General features: G+C 34.2%; 2 protein-coding genes across 6 annotated transcripts; both read left to right on the forward strand.

Annotated features, from left to right (window-relative positions):
• Positions 1-498: 498 nt before the first annotated feature.
• On the forward strand, positions 499-5,424 carry LOC115703093 (pentatricopeptide repeat-containing protein At5g01110). 4 transcript variants are annotated; one of them, XM_061106750.1, is made up of 6 exons: positions 537-678; positions 1,291-3,803; positions 3,935-4,106; positions 4,222-4,338; positions 4,518-4,633; positions 4,993-5,424. In XM_061106750.1, the coding sequence occupies exon 2, from the start codon at positions 1,478-1,480 to the stop codon at positions 3,707-3,709; it is 2,232 nt and encodes a 743-aa protein (XP_060962733.1). In that variant the 5' UTR covers positions 537-678; positions 1,291-1,477; the 3' UTR covers positions 3,710-3,803; positions 3,935-4,106; positions 4,222-4,338; positions 4,518-4,633; positions 4,993-5,424. The 4 variants fall into 4 exon arrangements, with proteins under 4 accessions (XP_030486436.2, XP_060962733.1, XP_060962732.1 ...); XM_061106749.1 differs by having other exon boundaries at positions 5,184-5,424; XM_061106751.1 differs by having other exon boundaries at positions 1,299-3,803; positions 5,184-5,424.
• A 4,253-nt stretch (positions 5,425-9,677) lies between these two features.
• LOC115703218 (DNA polymerase kappa) lies at positions 9,678-14,882 on the forward strand. Of its 2 annotated transcripts, none has more exons than XM_030630733.2 (14): positions 9,678-9,820; positions 9,950-10,122; positions 10,427-10,600; positions 10,763-10,886; positions 10,988-11,088; positions 11,181-11,267; positions 12,020-12,115; positions 12,228-12,348; positions 12,432-12,560; positions 13,004-13,095; positions 13,186-13,297; positions 13,438-13,757; positions 14,041-14,294; positions 14,569-14,882. In XM_030630733.2, the coding sequence occupies exons 1-14, from the start codon at positions 9,739-9,741 to the stop codon at positions 14,687-14,689; spliced, it is 1,986 nt and encodes a 661-aa protein (XP_030486593.2). In that variant the 5' UTR covers positions 9,678-9,738; the 3' UTR covers positions 14,690-14,882. The 2 variants fall into 2 exon arrangements, with proteins under 2 accessions (XP_030486593.2, XP_060961377.1); XM_061105394.1 differs by having other exon boundaries at positions 11,030-11,088.
• Positions 14,883-15,126: the final 244 nt, after the last annotated feature.

Genomic DNA, 15,126 nt, shown 5'->3' on the forward strand with positions numbered 1-15,126 from the left:
TTCTGTGAATGTAAAATACATTTTATATATGAATATTGTCTCAAATTTAGAACATTAAATTGAATTATATAGAGTTAGAGTGTGTCCAACCCATAATTATAAGAACTATTTTTAATTAATTATTATACTTTTGTGATCTTACTTTTTACTACTATATTTAAACTATGTTAATTTTTCCAATATTTTTGCAAATTCTCCTTACAATATAAGCCCAATACACTATCAGAAAAAGAAGTCCATCATCTTATTGGGAAATTTACATGATATATTCACTTTTGCTATTTTTTTTTGAAAAAATACTGTCAGGCGACATTTTTTACCTTTTTACTGTATTTTTTTATAAGTTTCACACTACAGTAAACTGTGTTAAGTTTTTACTAGTGTTTTTTAGTTATTCTACTGTTGTTTTGAATTATTTTGTTTTGTATTTTACTAGTGTTTTATAAAAACACAGTATTTTAAAAAAAATTTCCGTGAGACAATATTTTTGTAAAAATTAACCCAAATTTCAGTATATTTGTAAATTGCCCTTCTCACTCGCTCATTTCCAGACTCACACCCACAACCGAAACCAGCCCGCCACGGCCACCTTACATTTCTCGGACAACCAAAACGGCAGCCATCCTTCCCTTCTCGGCCTTCGCCACCCTTTCGGATTTCAGCAGAGAAATTAAGAGGGTAACCCTCTGTTACATTCTATATTTGCATATGTCCCTAAGTTTTTGAATTTTAAACAACACTAAATGTTGATTGTGTCATATATTATTATATAGTGTATTAATTTGATTCCTGTAATGAGTATATGATTAGTATTCAGTTTTAAGATGCAGAGTTTTACGCCCTGGGTATATTTAGCTGCTACTGCAGTTATAAAATAGAATTAAAATTTTGTTAATTATTGATTTATTATAATTTTTATGACTGTAACATGCCATTGTTTTGATTGTGTTGATTCAGTAGGTCTTTTATAAGTATTATGACAAGACTGTCTCTCTACTATTCATACAAATGCTTAAATCAGCTCGTTTATGATTTATTGTTTGCTTAATTGTAAAAAGAAAAGTGATCTAATTGTTAATATTTTGGACTAATTTGTATATGAAATACGTTTATGGTTTATTGTTTGCTAAATTGTGAAAAAAAATAGTTAAACTGTTAATATTGTAGACTAATTAGTATATGAAATAGCATTCAGTAATTCATTGTTTACATTTCATGCCTCAAGTTCGAGGTTCCCAGTGAAACTAGGGTTATTATAACTTTTGATCTGATTATACTTATAAAAACCAGTGATGTAGGTATGGATGTAGGAAACATTGCCTGACCTGCAACACAAATGTGCAAAGCCAATCTAATGAAAAGTAAAGACTCATAACTCATAAGTCTATAGCCTATTCCATTACTTGCAGAATTTCAATACCAAGAAGCCATAATAAGTGCAAAGCTTTTTTTCTTTTTTTCTTTTGTTCCTTTTCAAATGGCTGCCCAACAGCTACTTCAAGAACCCATCCTTAGATCATTCTCAACCTTGGTGAAACCTTTACGAATACCATATTTAAAAAATTTATGGATACCCTTTTGCTTTCCAAAATCGTTCTCTAACGTTGGTGTTATACCTTTCGAAATTCAAGAAGAAGCCTCTGGAACTCCAAATCGGGAATCAGTTTCATCAGATTCTTTCTATGTGGAGAAAATTGTACTGGCTTTGAAGCAAGGTAATCATAATTCACTGCGCAGTTATCTATTTCAGTTGAACCCATTAGTTGTAGTTGAAGTCCTTAGTAGGTGTCGTGAAAATTTTCAACTGGGTATAAAGTTTGTTGATTTGATTTTGTTGGATAGTCCCAATATGAAGTTTTCTTCAGAGTCCTTGAGTATAATGATTCATATTCTGGTGCGTGGTCGGAGGTTGTCCGATGCACAAGCGCTGGTGCTTAGAATGGTGAGGAGGAGTGGCGTTTCGCGGATTGAAGTTGTTGAGTCCTTTGTTTCAGCGTCAGAAAGTTTTGGCTCAAATCCTTTGGTGTTTGATTTATTGGTTAGGACTTATGTGCAAGCTAAGAAGCTGAGAGAAGGGTGGGAAGTGTTTCAAATATTGAGAAGCAAAGGTTTTCATGTCTCTATAAATGCTTGTAATAGTCTTCTAGGAGGGCTTGTGAAAGTTGGGTGGGTTGACTTAGCATGGAAAGTATATGAAGAAGTACTTAGGAGTGGAATTAATTTGAATGTTTTTACACTTAATATCATGGTCAATGCTTTGTGTAAAGATGGAAAAATTGATGATACCAAGTCGTTATTGTCGAACATGGAAGAGAAGGGGATTCTTCCGGATATAGTGACATACAATACTTTGGTCAATGCCTATTGTCGCCAAGGGCTTTTAGAAGAGGCTTTTTATTTATTTAACTCTATGTTGGGTAAGGGGTTGAGACCTGGACTTTTCACATACAACACTATGATAAATGGCTTGTGTAAATTGGGAAATTATGCAAGAGCAAGGGAAGTTTTGGATGAGATGGTGCGAGTTGGATTGAATCCTGACACATCTACATACAATGCATTGCTTGTTGAGAGATGTAGAAAAAATATTGTAATGGAGGCTGAGGGGATTTTTCGTGAAATGTCATGTCGAGGTGTTTCACCTGATTTAATTAGTTTTAGTGCTCTTATTGGAATGTTCACTAGAAATGGAAATCTTGATCAGGCACTAGGATATTTTAGGAATTTGAAAAATGTAGGGTTGGTTCCAGATAGTGTGATATATACTATCCTAATAGATGGATATTGTAAAAATGGTCAAATGTCAGAGGCATTGAAAATGAGAGATAGAATGATTGAGCAAGGCTGTGTTATGGATGTGGTCACATATAATACTATTATGAATGGATTGTGTAAGGAGATGATGCTTGCTGATGCAGAACTTTTGTTTGGTGAGATGATGGAAAGGGGTGTCATTCCTGATTTTTATACTTATACCACACTGATTCATGGGTATTGCAAGAGTGGGAATATGAGGAAAGCGCTAAATTTGTTCCATACAATAACTGAAAGAAATTTGAAGCCTGACATTGTCACATACAACATATTGATTGATGGTTTTTTCAAAGGTGGCGAAATAGAGAAAGCAGAGGAATTATGGGATGATATGATTTCTAGAAGTATATTTCCTAATCACATTTCATACGGCATTCTTATAAATGGATTCTGCAGCGTGGGTAATGTACCTAAGGCGTTGATGTTGTGGGACCAAATGGTGAAAGAAGGTATAAAACCTACTCTTGTGACTTGTAATACTGTCTTAAAGGGGCACTGCAGGACAGGTGATGTTGCAAAAGCAGATGAGTTTTTGACGAAAATGATTTCTCGGGGAATTATTCCAGACAGCATTACATACAACACTTTGATTAATGGATACATAAACGAAGAGAATCTGCACAAAGCTTTTGTTTTGACTAGCAAGATGGAAGATCAAGGGTTGTTGCCAGATGTTATTACATACAATGTTATTTTAAATGGATTCTGTCGGCAGGGTAGAATGCAAGAAGCTGAGCTAGTACTACAGAGGATGATTGAAAAAGGTGTGAAGCCTGATAAATCAACATATACATTTTTGATTAATGGACATGTGTCACAGGACAACTTGAAAGCAGCATTCCGCTACCATGACGATATGCTACAGAAAGGTTTTGTACCAGATGATAAGTTTTAATGATCAATTCCTTGGAGCTGAAGGTTTTGTTCCATCTATACTAATTATCTTGGTTCAGAGGTGGCATCATATTCAAGTCCATCCTTGTTTTTAGGTGTGTGATTCATTTTCATGGATAATATATATCTTTTTCTGATTCCTTCCAATGGCTAGATACCGGCTATCACGAGGCTGATGGAATTTCAATCTAATGTCATTTTTTTTTTTGGTACTCTGCCAATGTAGATGTTGCCAAGTTACAAAGGATCATCAGAAATAAGAGATGGTCTTGCATAGTATGAAGTCAGTAAAATGTTACTTCATCTGTAGACGAAAAAAAGCTTCTCAATCAAGCTATTCTCAATGGACATTGTTGTTAGGGATTCTGGATGTGCTCCTGTGAGATAAATGGAAAAAAGTGAGCTTTTATTTAGAATTCCTTAATGGTATTTTGAATTCTCATTGTGATTAATAAGAGATAAAATGTTTTGGTTTAACTTCTGGGGTAACTAATAACTCATAATTTTTTGTAGGATATGGATTTTTGGAGCTTTCAACATTGAGCGAAACCTGTCAATCAATGATTTGAAGACAAGCTCCGGTATATCATTTCAGGGGTTTAGAGAATCTGCAAGAGTATGTTTAAAAAGGTTGGATGCTAGATGGTGACAGATAAGCAGGCTATTTTCTGCCTCTAATATAATTTGGTTTTTCGGTGTTGGTTTAGTGATAATTATTAGATGTTTAAGTAGAGATGAAGTTAGCAGTATGCTTTTCAATTTGCTGTTGTTTATTAAAACTAAAGTATAATCTTATTTTTTGGATACAGCATTTGAAAAGTCGTATGGATATCTTAATAAGACTGAATGAACCTTTTGACAAGTCAAACAACTTCACCTCCAATGTTTTCTACTTTAGCTCTGGTATAGGTTCAAGACTACTCAGGTATGCTTATCATTGCTATTAGTATGGCATTAATCGTCTTTGTTTATATCTTAGGAATAAATTACTATAATTCGTCCTCGCTTACAAATCAGTCGACATTTTTCATAAATTTGACTAGCGAAGGCTCTGATTTTCATTATTTAATTGAACTTAAAGTATACCATGGGTCTCTGCTTATTGTCTCATGCTATTATCTCGTGAAGTAACTTTGTGTTAGTTTTGAGCTTTTACAGCCGGCATGTCCTGTTATAACTTGAGAAGAATTTAGAAATATCCCTTGAGCCAACAGTGATGAGAATAATATAGGATAATGGACACTAACCAGAAACGGAAACTCTTGTTGTTTATTTGGCTTGCAGAATATTGTCTAGGACACCAAGGAATTCAATTTTCTGGTTTTGGTTGCTGAATATGCTTTTGGACACAACCCAGAAACTCATGTTGCTAGTTTGGTTGTTGAAAATCTTCTAGGACACATTCTTATAAACTTACAATAAAAATTTAGTTGTTGAAAATGGTCTAAGACACTAACATGTAACCCATATTTCAGGTTTGGCTGCTGAAAATAGTCTGGACACCTGCCAGGAATCTGTGTTGCCAGTTTGTTTGTTAAATACAGTCTAGGACACTAAGCAGAACTTGTATTGTTGATTTGATTGTTGAAAGTGATATTGGACAATATCCAAAAATTAATGTTGCTGGTTTGGTTGCTAAACAACCATGTACAAAATTAATGTGGGTGATTGGCATTGTATTCTTACCGAGATTATTGAGTTTTGTAATTCGTTCGAGTTGGTTGAGTTTTGGTTTGAGTGTAGAGATGTTAACCTTCTCGTTCATTGTTTAACTAAGATGGCTTTAGATGAAAGAGCTTCTGCTAGGTGGAATGAGGGTCTTCCCTCTATTGCACCTCATCTCACTGAGATGGACTTGCCCGTTCTTTTGTAGTTGGTTGCTACGAGGCCGATCGTAAGCATATGCGAGTAAGGTCCGTGCCTAGGGTCCATACTTTTTGGGAGTCCAAAATTAAAAATAAAAAGTTCCATTAGACTTTTATTTAAATAAAATTAAGTGTATTATAAATAATAAATATTTATAGTTTGGTTGGTTGGGTGTATGTCACATTATATAATGGTGTGAGTTTAAGTCTCATGACACACTTTTTTAATATTTTTTTTTCTATATATTTTTGAAAGTGAAGGTCTAAAATTTAAAGGGAAATTTGAATGATTATGCATGTTTTAATACATAATTGGTTTGGAGAACACTTAGTGTAGGTAATTTTTAAAATAGGACCAATTTTCAAAAACCCCCCCAAAATAGCCTTGTCAAAATCCCAATCCCTTTCTCTCTCTTCCACTCAAACTCTCTCTCAGTCCCTCCTTCCTTTGCCCGATCCCAGCCGCCTCACACAAGCCCAGTTGACTCCGACTTCGCCCGAACCCCAACCACCGCGCCGTCACCCCCTGACCACTGCCTACGACCCGACGATCTACACCGCGTATGACAGAATAAAAAAAAAAAAAAAACCCCTCAGGTCCGGTGGGTCCAATTGGCCCAATATGGTAGCCATCGAACCCTATCAGTCCAATCGGACCTCAACGAATCGGACCATCGGACCCAACCCAACGTGACCATCGGACCCAACCCATCGCACCATCGGACCCATGCATCGGGACCATCGGACCCAATCCGTCGGACCCATCGGACCTTTTCTTCCCCAATGGTTTCTCAGATTCGAATCCATGAAATTTTACAAGAGAAATTTAAAAAATTACCTTAGACATGGTGCGGTTCTCCTGGGTGGGTCTCCTCCTCCGTGCGGCGGTGATGGCGGTCGGATAGTGGGTGGGTCTCGGTCGGAGTCGACTGGGCGTGGTTGTGTGAGGTGGCTGGAGTTCGGGCGAAGTCGGAGTCGACTGGGCTTGTGTGAGGCGGCTGGGATCGGGCGAAGGAAAGAGGGACCGAGAGAGAGTTTGAGTGGAAGAGAGAGAAAGGGATTGGGATTTTGACAAGACTATTTTGGAGGTTTTTGAAAATTGGTCCTATTTTAAAAATTACCTACACTAAGTGTTCTCCAAACCAATTATGTATTAAAACATGCATAATAATTCAAATTTCCCAATTTAAATGACTTCAGACTTATATATTTTTAAGATTGACTTCAGACTTATATATTTTTAAGATCCAACCATGAATTAAATTTCCTTTTCGGAGGGTGATAATTGCTTGGTATAATAAGAATATAAGAATGAAAGAAGAGTAATTTTTGGTTTTACAATTTAAATGTATTCATAAGGTCTTATGTATTTATTCGTGTAGTATAATTTTAGTATTCTCTATTCTTGATTATTATTATTATTTAGTATCTTGAATTTACAAAATAAGTATAAAATAGTGTGTTAGTGTTCTTCCAATTCACAATTTTTTTAATACATGTTTAATAAATTTTTTAATGAGGTCAAATATAATGCCTTATAAGTAAATAATTATTAATACACTCACATATCTATAAATGGAATGTGTATGCACTTTTTAATCGGTATTTATAAAATTAAATTTTAATAATAGTGTGGATGTTAATCATAAGGAAAAAAATATTTTAAATTTTTATTTCGAGTAAAATATAGTATTTTTTAAATTAGTAAGAAAAATATGTAATTTTTAAAGGAAATTTATAGGTCTTTAAGTTGAGTGGCTCTAAGGACAAACCTAACTTACTTATATTCAGAGCAGGGTCGTCTTAAGGTGATGAGAGGCCTAGGACGAAATTTGAAACGAGGCTTTTTATTTTAATAAAAATTTAAAATAAATTTTAATTAAATTTTGACACAATATTAATTTTAATTCTTTTATCTCTATGTAATAAATATTTTTTTACAACGTAAGCTAACTCGATCAAAGTAATATTTAATTACTAAGAACATCTATATTGAAGTACTATATATTTTAGCACATTTGAAAAAAAAAATAATATGTTTAAATTATATATATTTTTTAAAAAATAGATAATAAAATATAAATTTTATTTATTATTAATATTTTAAAATTAAAAGTACTTTAATATTTTTTTTATACAATTACAAATATTTAAGTTATAATATTATTATTTATCACAAATAATTAAAAGTATAAAAAGTGGTGAGGGAAGGATCAATCTTGAACCTGAAGTCCAATAAAAGCTCCACTTACCATTTGTGCTGCATGTGTTTTCATGTAATTTGTTGAGTTAAATATTTATATATTATACATTTTTATATATATATATACTAGGTGATTGTTACGTGCCAAGCCACGTAGTGTTAGTTTTATTTAATATTTTAGTTTTTTATTTTAATTAATAATTAAAATAGTATAATTATTTGAACGATTTGTTTTATAAAAATAAAATATGTGTCAGTATATTTAGTAAGTAAAACATAGTTGTGTTATAATAATGTATGTTATTAATAGTAAAATGTACATTAATCTTCTAATTGAAAAAAGTTCTATTATCTCATTTCATATCTAATAATAGATACACAACTATATATTTATAGACTTTCACATTCTTTGCAAATTACTAATAAGCACCAATAATATTTTCATATTCTAATATTTTTCAACCTTCTCCTCTTGGTGGTAAAATTAAAAATAAAACTAAAAATAAGCACAAACATATAAGGTAAATACTAATTACATCCCATTTCATCTTTTTTTTATTATTATTTTTTTAAGCCCAAACCCAAAAATCTCTAAGCCAACACAATCAATCTTCTTTTATATTATCTTTTCTAGATATTTTATCTATATTTTTCTTTTTTAAAAAATAAATAAAAAAATTATTAATATTCTCCCAAGATAGGTTTGTTAGAGAGATATGTGGTTAAGATGATTTTTTTAATTTAAAAAGAGATTATTAATATTTAAAAGATTGTTTATTTAAAAGATTGTTTAATTTTTTGGGTTTAATTATTGGGTTTATTTTTTAACGGGAGATCAAACCTAATCGTTAAATTTAATAGAATATTCTTTTATTTTTAAGTATATTCTGTTAAACCAAGAATGTTAAACCAAGAAATGTCGTTAGATAGACACTTTTAATATATAAAGATATATATTAATTTTAATTTTTTCGGTGCCTCCAAAATTGTGGGGCCTAGGGCCGAGGCCCCGGCTGCCCCACCCTCTGGCCGGCCCTAACATCTTATTTTTGAGTGGATTGCATTGCAAAAGGGAAATTTGATTTTCTATACTTAAAAAACCTTAATATTTTATTCTTAAACCAATATATTTCAAAAAAAAAAAAAAATATGACACTTTTATCTAAAACCCAAAAATACCTCTCTCATAACTCAACCCCATTTTTTCCCCAACCCGCATATGCATCGAACCCCCCATCGGGCCCATCGGACCCCGTATCGGACCCCCATCGGCTCTCTTCCTCTCTCTCAAATCGGGAAAAAAAAACCTAGAGTTCGATGGTCGGACCCATCGGACCCCATGGTCCGACCATCGGACTCTGGGTTTTTTTTTTTTTTTTCGGTTTCAGAGAGAGGAAGAGAGAGGGGGGCTGGGTCCGAGAGAGGGGGGCTGGGTTGGAGGTGGTGGTGCGTTTGGGTGGTCTGAGAGAGGGGGCTGGGTCGGAGGTGGTGGTGCGGTGATTTGGTGCGGCGTTTGGGTGGTCCGAGAGAGGGGGGCTGGGTCAGAGGTGGTGGTGGGGTGATTTGGTGTGGCGTTTGGGTGGTCGGAGGTGGTGGTGAGAGTTGGGGGCGATTTGTTAGTGGGTGGGTGAAGAGATGCCGAGAGTGAGAGAGAGATAGATGCAGGGAGAGTTTGAGGGAAGGAGAGAGAAAAGATTTGAGTTATGAAAGTGGTATTTTTGGGTTTTGAAAAAAATGTCAATTTTTTTTTAGTTTAAAATGTATTGGTTTAAGAATAAAAATATTAAGGTTTTTTACTTATAGAAAATCAAATTTCCTTACAAAATGGTGCCAACTTTAATTTAGTATGGTTACCTCCGACACGTGGCACACAGAGGTGAATTATTACGCTTCAAAATTTGGCGCAATCTCTCCCGCGTATATATATAACGAATTTTTTCTTGCAGAGCAGTAGAGCACGCTATGGAGAAAGGCGAGACCTCAACAAGCGACGCCGATCGGCCATGGCAATCTTACCACACCGTATACACCAATGCCAAAGCTGGTAAGTCATCTTCATCCAATCTCGCTGCATACTTGAAATCCTCCACAAATTATTTGATAATTGTAGAAACTAGGGTTTTACACGTTGTGAACCATATTGTTCCAGTGCAATTGATTTGGTTGATTTTAGGTATGGATGGAGTGGACAAGGAGAAAGTACAACGAGTGGTGTATGAAATGAGCAAAGGGTCTAAGTACTTTGAGAACGAGGAGCGCAAGGAGGCTTTTATAAGGCAGAAAATAGAAAATATGCGTGTTCGGTGTGCCAAGCTTAGTGCTGAAGATATATCTCACTTTCAGATGGTACAATTTTTAATTTTATTTCAGTTGTGCGAGTTTGAATTTTGTTTTTTTTACTTGAATTTGGGGCTGAAATGTTGTTGATGACAATTAGGAAATAATTCATTACATTGATGTTTCTAATGTTTCTTCTTAAATTCATTATTTTTCTTAAAGAAGAAAGAAAAGTGGAAAAAAAAAAAAGAAAAAGAAGACCATTCTGGGTGATGAATGATTATAATTTTAATAAAAATTATTAGTGTAATCCTTAATATGTGGTAGCTAAATTGGGCAGAAATGTATCTAATAGCTTGATATCAAATAACAGGTTGCAGAAAAACGAATTTTAGAGCTAGAAGCTGCAAGAAACCTTTCAAGAATTTGGATACATGTGGATATGGATGCTTTTTATGCAGCTGTTGAAACATTAAGCAATCCTTCGTTAAAGGGGAAGCCCATGGCTGTTGGCAGTATGTCTATGATATCCACAGCTAATTATGAGGTTGGAATTGCCTAGACTGGAGTTTGAGGGATAATTATGAAGTCCTTTCCTTTGTGTTGTTTGAACCCAAAAGTTATGCAATAGGGTAGAAAGAACTTGACATGACTGTGTTCTCAAGATGTATATCAATAATTAAAGGGTAATTCTTGGCTCGCATTGTAGGCTCGGAAGTTTGGAGTTCGAGCGGCAATGCCTGGTTTTATTGCTCGTAAATTATGCCCAGAGTTAATTTTTGCTCCTACGGATTTCAAAAAGTATAATTATTACAGTGACTTAACGAGAAAAGGTTAGGCTTTTGGCTTGCTCTTCTTCTAGGTTGCATTTGAATTGAAGATATTTGTACTAGCGACCGATTCTTATTTCACTTTTTCCTATTTTTCGAGTTAGTTTTCCAGACGTATGATCCTAATTTCATGGCTGCTGGTTTAGATGAAGCCTACCTTGATGTAACGGAGGCCTGCAAAGAAAGGGGTATTACTGGTGAAGAAGTATTAAACCTTTACTTTTGCTTCTTTCTTCTTTACATCCTTTTTTTTCTTTTCCATATTTTTACTCTTAAATTGTCTTTCTTGTTTTAAAGATTGCCAAAGAAATCAGAACCAACATATATGAAGAGACTGGTCTTACATGTAGTGCTGGAGTTGCAGCAAACCGTCTACTTGCAAAGGTTGACAAGCTAATAAGCTATTTATCGAACAATTAGTACTAAATTTATTTAAGAATTTAGGTAGTAGACTTGTTGATATTACTTATGCTGCCCAAAATATTTGCAATCATGTTGAATGAATATTTTGTCCCCTCCCCCGTCCCCAAAAGTAATATAAAATCTATACTCTTTTAGAATTTTAAATTTTTTTACTTTATGTCATATATGGTCTTGTGGGAAAAAAAAAGAACCAGCTCTGTTCTGTAAGAGCAATAATCTACTGCAAACTTGCAAATTGACAATAATCTGGTTAATATTAAGTCTTTAGAAGTTGCAGTATATAGTATCATGTGAGTTGAAGGGTTTTCTTGCCATGTAAGGAGTCTTTTTTTCCATTAAGGGAGAGGAAGAACTAAGATGAGGACTATTAAATCAAAGAAGTTGAGGATCTACTTGGAAATAATGCAAATTTTATAAAGGAGTTAATTATAAATGACTCAAGTGTACTGACAAATTACTAGCAATTGAAAATGATCTGAACTGACACATTTGTTTTTACTCCATCCTGCTCTATTTCCCTTTCCTTTTTTTTGTGGCAATGAATACTTCTCTGAAAATTAATGCTAATTGTTAATTGTACTGCTAATGATCTTGTTTGCATAAAACTTTCCCTATGTTTTCACTTTGTAGATGTTTCTTTTGAGGAAATTTCGTTTGTGTTTCCCTTGACATAATGCATGCTGAATTTCTTTTCATCACATTGGTGTCAATAGGTTTGCTCTGATATAAACAAACCAAATGGGCAGTTTGTTTTACCAAATAACCGGGTGGCTGTGATGACATTTATATCTTCACTTCCTATACGAAAGGTATAGTGTAATGCAAATTGTAATTCACAAGCAGCTTATTTTACATGTTGTTTTAGTCCTTTGTGTAGTTTACATCCTGATAAAGAGACATCATAGTGAACTTTAAACACAGATTGGAGGAATTGGGAAAGTCACTGAACACATTTTAAGGGATGCTTTAGGAATCAGTACATGTGAGGAGATGTTGCAAAAAGGAAGTTATATCTGTGCCCTATTTTCTCAATCTACAGCAGGTTTTCACCATTGTCATTCCTTTTTACTATGTCTTTACTTCACTCACTATGTGGACCATGACCATAGCCCTTAAACACTGCAGATTTTTTTCTCTCTGTGGGACTTGGGCTTGGAGGGACAGATACTCCTGAAGTCAGGTTGCGAAAAAGTATTAGCAATGAGAGAACATTTTCTGCCACAGGGGATGAAACATTGCTTTATCGCAAATTAGGTGATTATTGTTTTATGTCTTTCATTTTCATAGTGGGGAATTTTTTGTCATATGATTCACGACTCATACAAGACATGGACTTGTGGCTCCTTTTTAGTGGTTTCAGTTTCATTCTTTATCATGTTTCCACAATGTATAATCTGGTTCAAACCTCTTGAGGTATAAGAGGTATCTAAATAGAACTTAGAAGGTTACAGACTGATACATTAGCATCATTATCATTGATCATTGATATAGTTTTCGTAGGAATCTTTATTTCTGACTTTGAAGCTTTGAGCCTGAAAATTTGGCTATAGTGCCTGTTATAGACCCTTGTGTGCATGGCCAATGGACTTGAGAAAATAATAGTCTAACTAGTACATTCCTAGCATTGGATTATTATTATATTTAAAATACACTATCAGTTTCTTTGACAACTAAAATTGTAAGCCTTATGGTTACAGAGGAACTTTCAGAAATGTTATCAGCTGACATGCAAAAAGAAGGTCTTTGTGGGAGAACATTGACTCTCAAATTGAAAACGGCAGCCTTTGAGGTATATGCACTGATTTTTCAGCAGGTTGCTTTGTATCTTACTGATGTGATTGTCATGCTATGAATATTGATACTAGTTTTTAATCTACAGCTTCGAACAAGAGCTGTATCTTTGCAAAAACACATTTGCTCAAGTGAAGATATTTTAAAGCATGCATCAAAGCTGCTGAAGGCTGAATTTCCTATTTCATTAAGGCTAATAGGTGGGCATGTACATTGTTTACACTTTACATGCATATAATCATTTATACATGTCGTATAGTTTGTATGCATGCACAGCGGTGATGTTGGGAATGCTAAGGACCTTGCCTTTTATATAACCTTATTTTTTTCTTGATGACAGGCTTGAGGGTATCTCATTTAAATCTAGAGAGGGATGGTACTCTTCTTGATCCTACCCAGAAAACTCTGACCAACTTCTTTGTATCAGGAGATAATTCCGGCAAAGATGTAAATGGCCAAAGACCCTTTGGCCATGACACAAGTAATTACTTAGTGAATGATGATCATTCTGATTCTTTTATTGGCGAACATGAGACACATCATACATATAGTGATGCGGATTGCAGTCATTCATCAATACTTGACAATGATAACAGTACTCTCAGCAGTATTTCAGCTCAAATGGACAATAATTTATCAAGTGATGTTACTGCATACAAGGTATGTAAGTTGATAAAATATTGTTTTGGTTGGGACTGAAATTGCTAATGTTATGTAGTATTTCTTTACTCGCGAGAACAGTGTTATACATGATGTGAACAATATGCTAAATGAATAAGGTCTTGGATGTGATGTTTAGAAATAGCTTTTGTAGATCGGTTCCATCATTCACGAGCTGTACATTGTATGACAACTCCAGTACAGGCTAATAAGTTTCATTCGACATGAAGAACTATATTGGGGATGGAGTGTAGATACTTTTTAAGCAGTGTGTTCTCTGCAGGTTGAGGGCACCAGTTGCCCAAACAGAGTGACTAATGGAGTAAACTTCACGGCAGCTGATGCTGAGGTAGTATCTTCAATGGGTCAAAGAGAGTTATTTCTATGGGTAAATGATTACAAGTGTTCAATATGCGGGATAGAAATGCCACCGGATTTTATTGAGGAAAGACAAGAGCACTGTGATTTTCATTTAGCCGAGAAGCTTCAGAAAGAGGAATCTGGCACTGGGTTTAGAAGTTCTACTTTGAGGCACAGGTTATTATCATTATTTTAAATATTTCAGAATTTAAAATGATATTTGCTTTCTCTATTATGCATAATTATACTAGATAACTTCTTTTTGTAGTTCTTGACCTCAGTTGGAAATGGAAAGAACTATTATAGCTTTCCACATAAATTTCCAGCTTAACAAATTGATATGCAGTAGTCATGCATATATAGTCAGTCATCTAGCTGCATTTCACTAGTTTTTTAGTAATGTGTGCTCGGCTGATCTATTTTTCATTTTTTCCTAACGGAATCCTCTCAGAGATGAACAAAAGGGTCAAAGTTCAAGCCAGAGTCAACGCAAGAAGCGCAAGTTGTCGCCGAAAGAAGGCAGACATATACCGATAGATGTGTTCTTTGTGAAGAGCAATCAGAACTTTTAAAAGTATGTTCTTTTTATTTCTGCTTGTCCTGTACATAGTTCTGTTCTTTGTCACCTATTATGTGATTGTAATACTATAGTGCATACATGTATAATGTATTTAAAAAAAAAAACAACGCATTAGAACCCTCAATAATTTTCTTAATTATGTTTTTCATGTTCATCTAGTGCCAAGTGAATAAGAGTACATTTATTTGCTTAAAATAAAAATAAGAATATTTGGCTGTAGCTTTATCTCCCGATCTCAAGAACAGTAGAAGAATCAATTATGATTATTAGATGGGGGAAATTCCGGTTATGCATCTATGCTATCGTAGTAGATTTTGGCCATTAGAGCATCTTTAATGAAGATGCAAATAAGCGATACAAATACAAAATATAGTTCACTTTATCAAAATTCTACTTCAATGATGTGTTAAATTGTGATGTAAATATCTC

Source organism: Cannabis sativa, chromosome X (assembly GCF_029168945.1).
Source record: "Cannabis sativa cultivar Pink pepper isolate KNU-18-1 chromosome X, ASM2916894v1, whole genome shotgun sequence".
Classification (NCBI taxonomy): Eukaryota; Viridiplantae; Streptophyta; class Magnoliopsida; order Rosales; family Cannabaceae; genus Cannabis; species Cannabis sativa.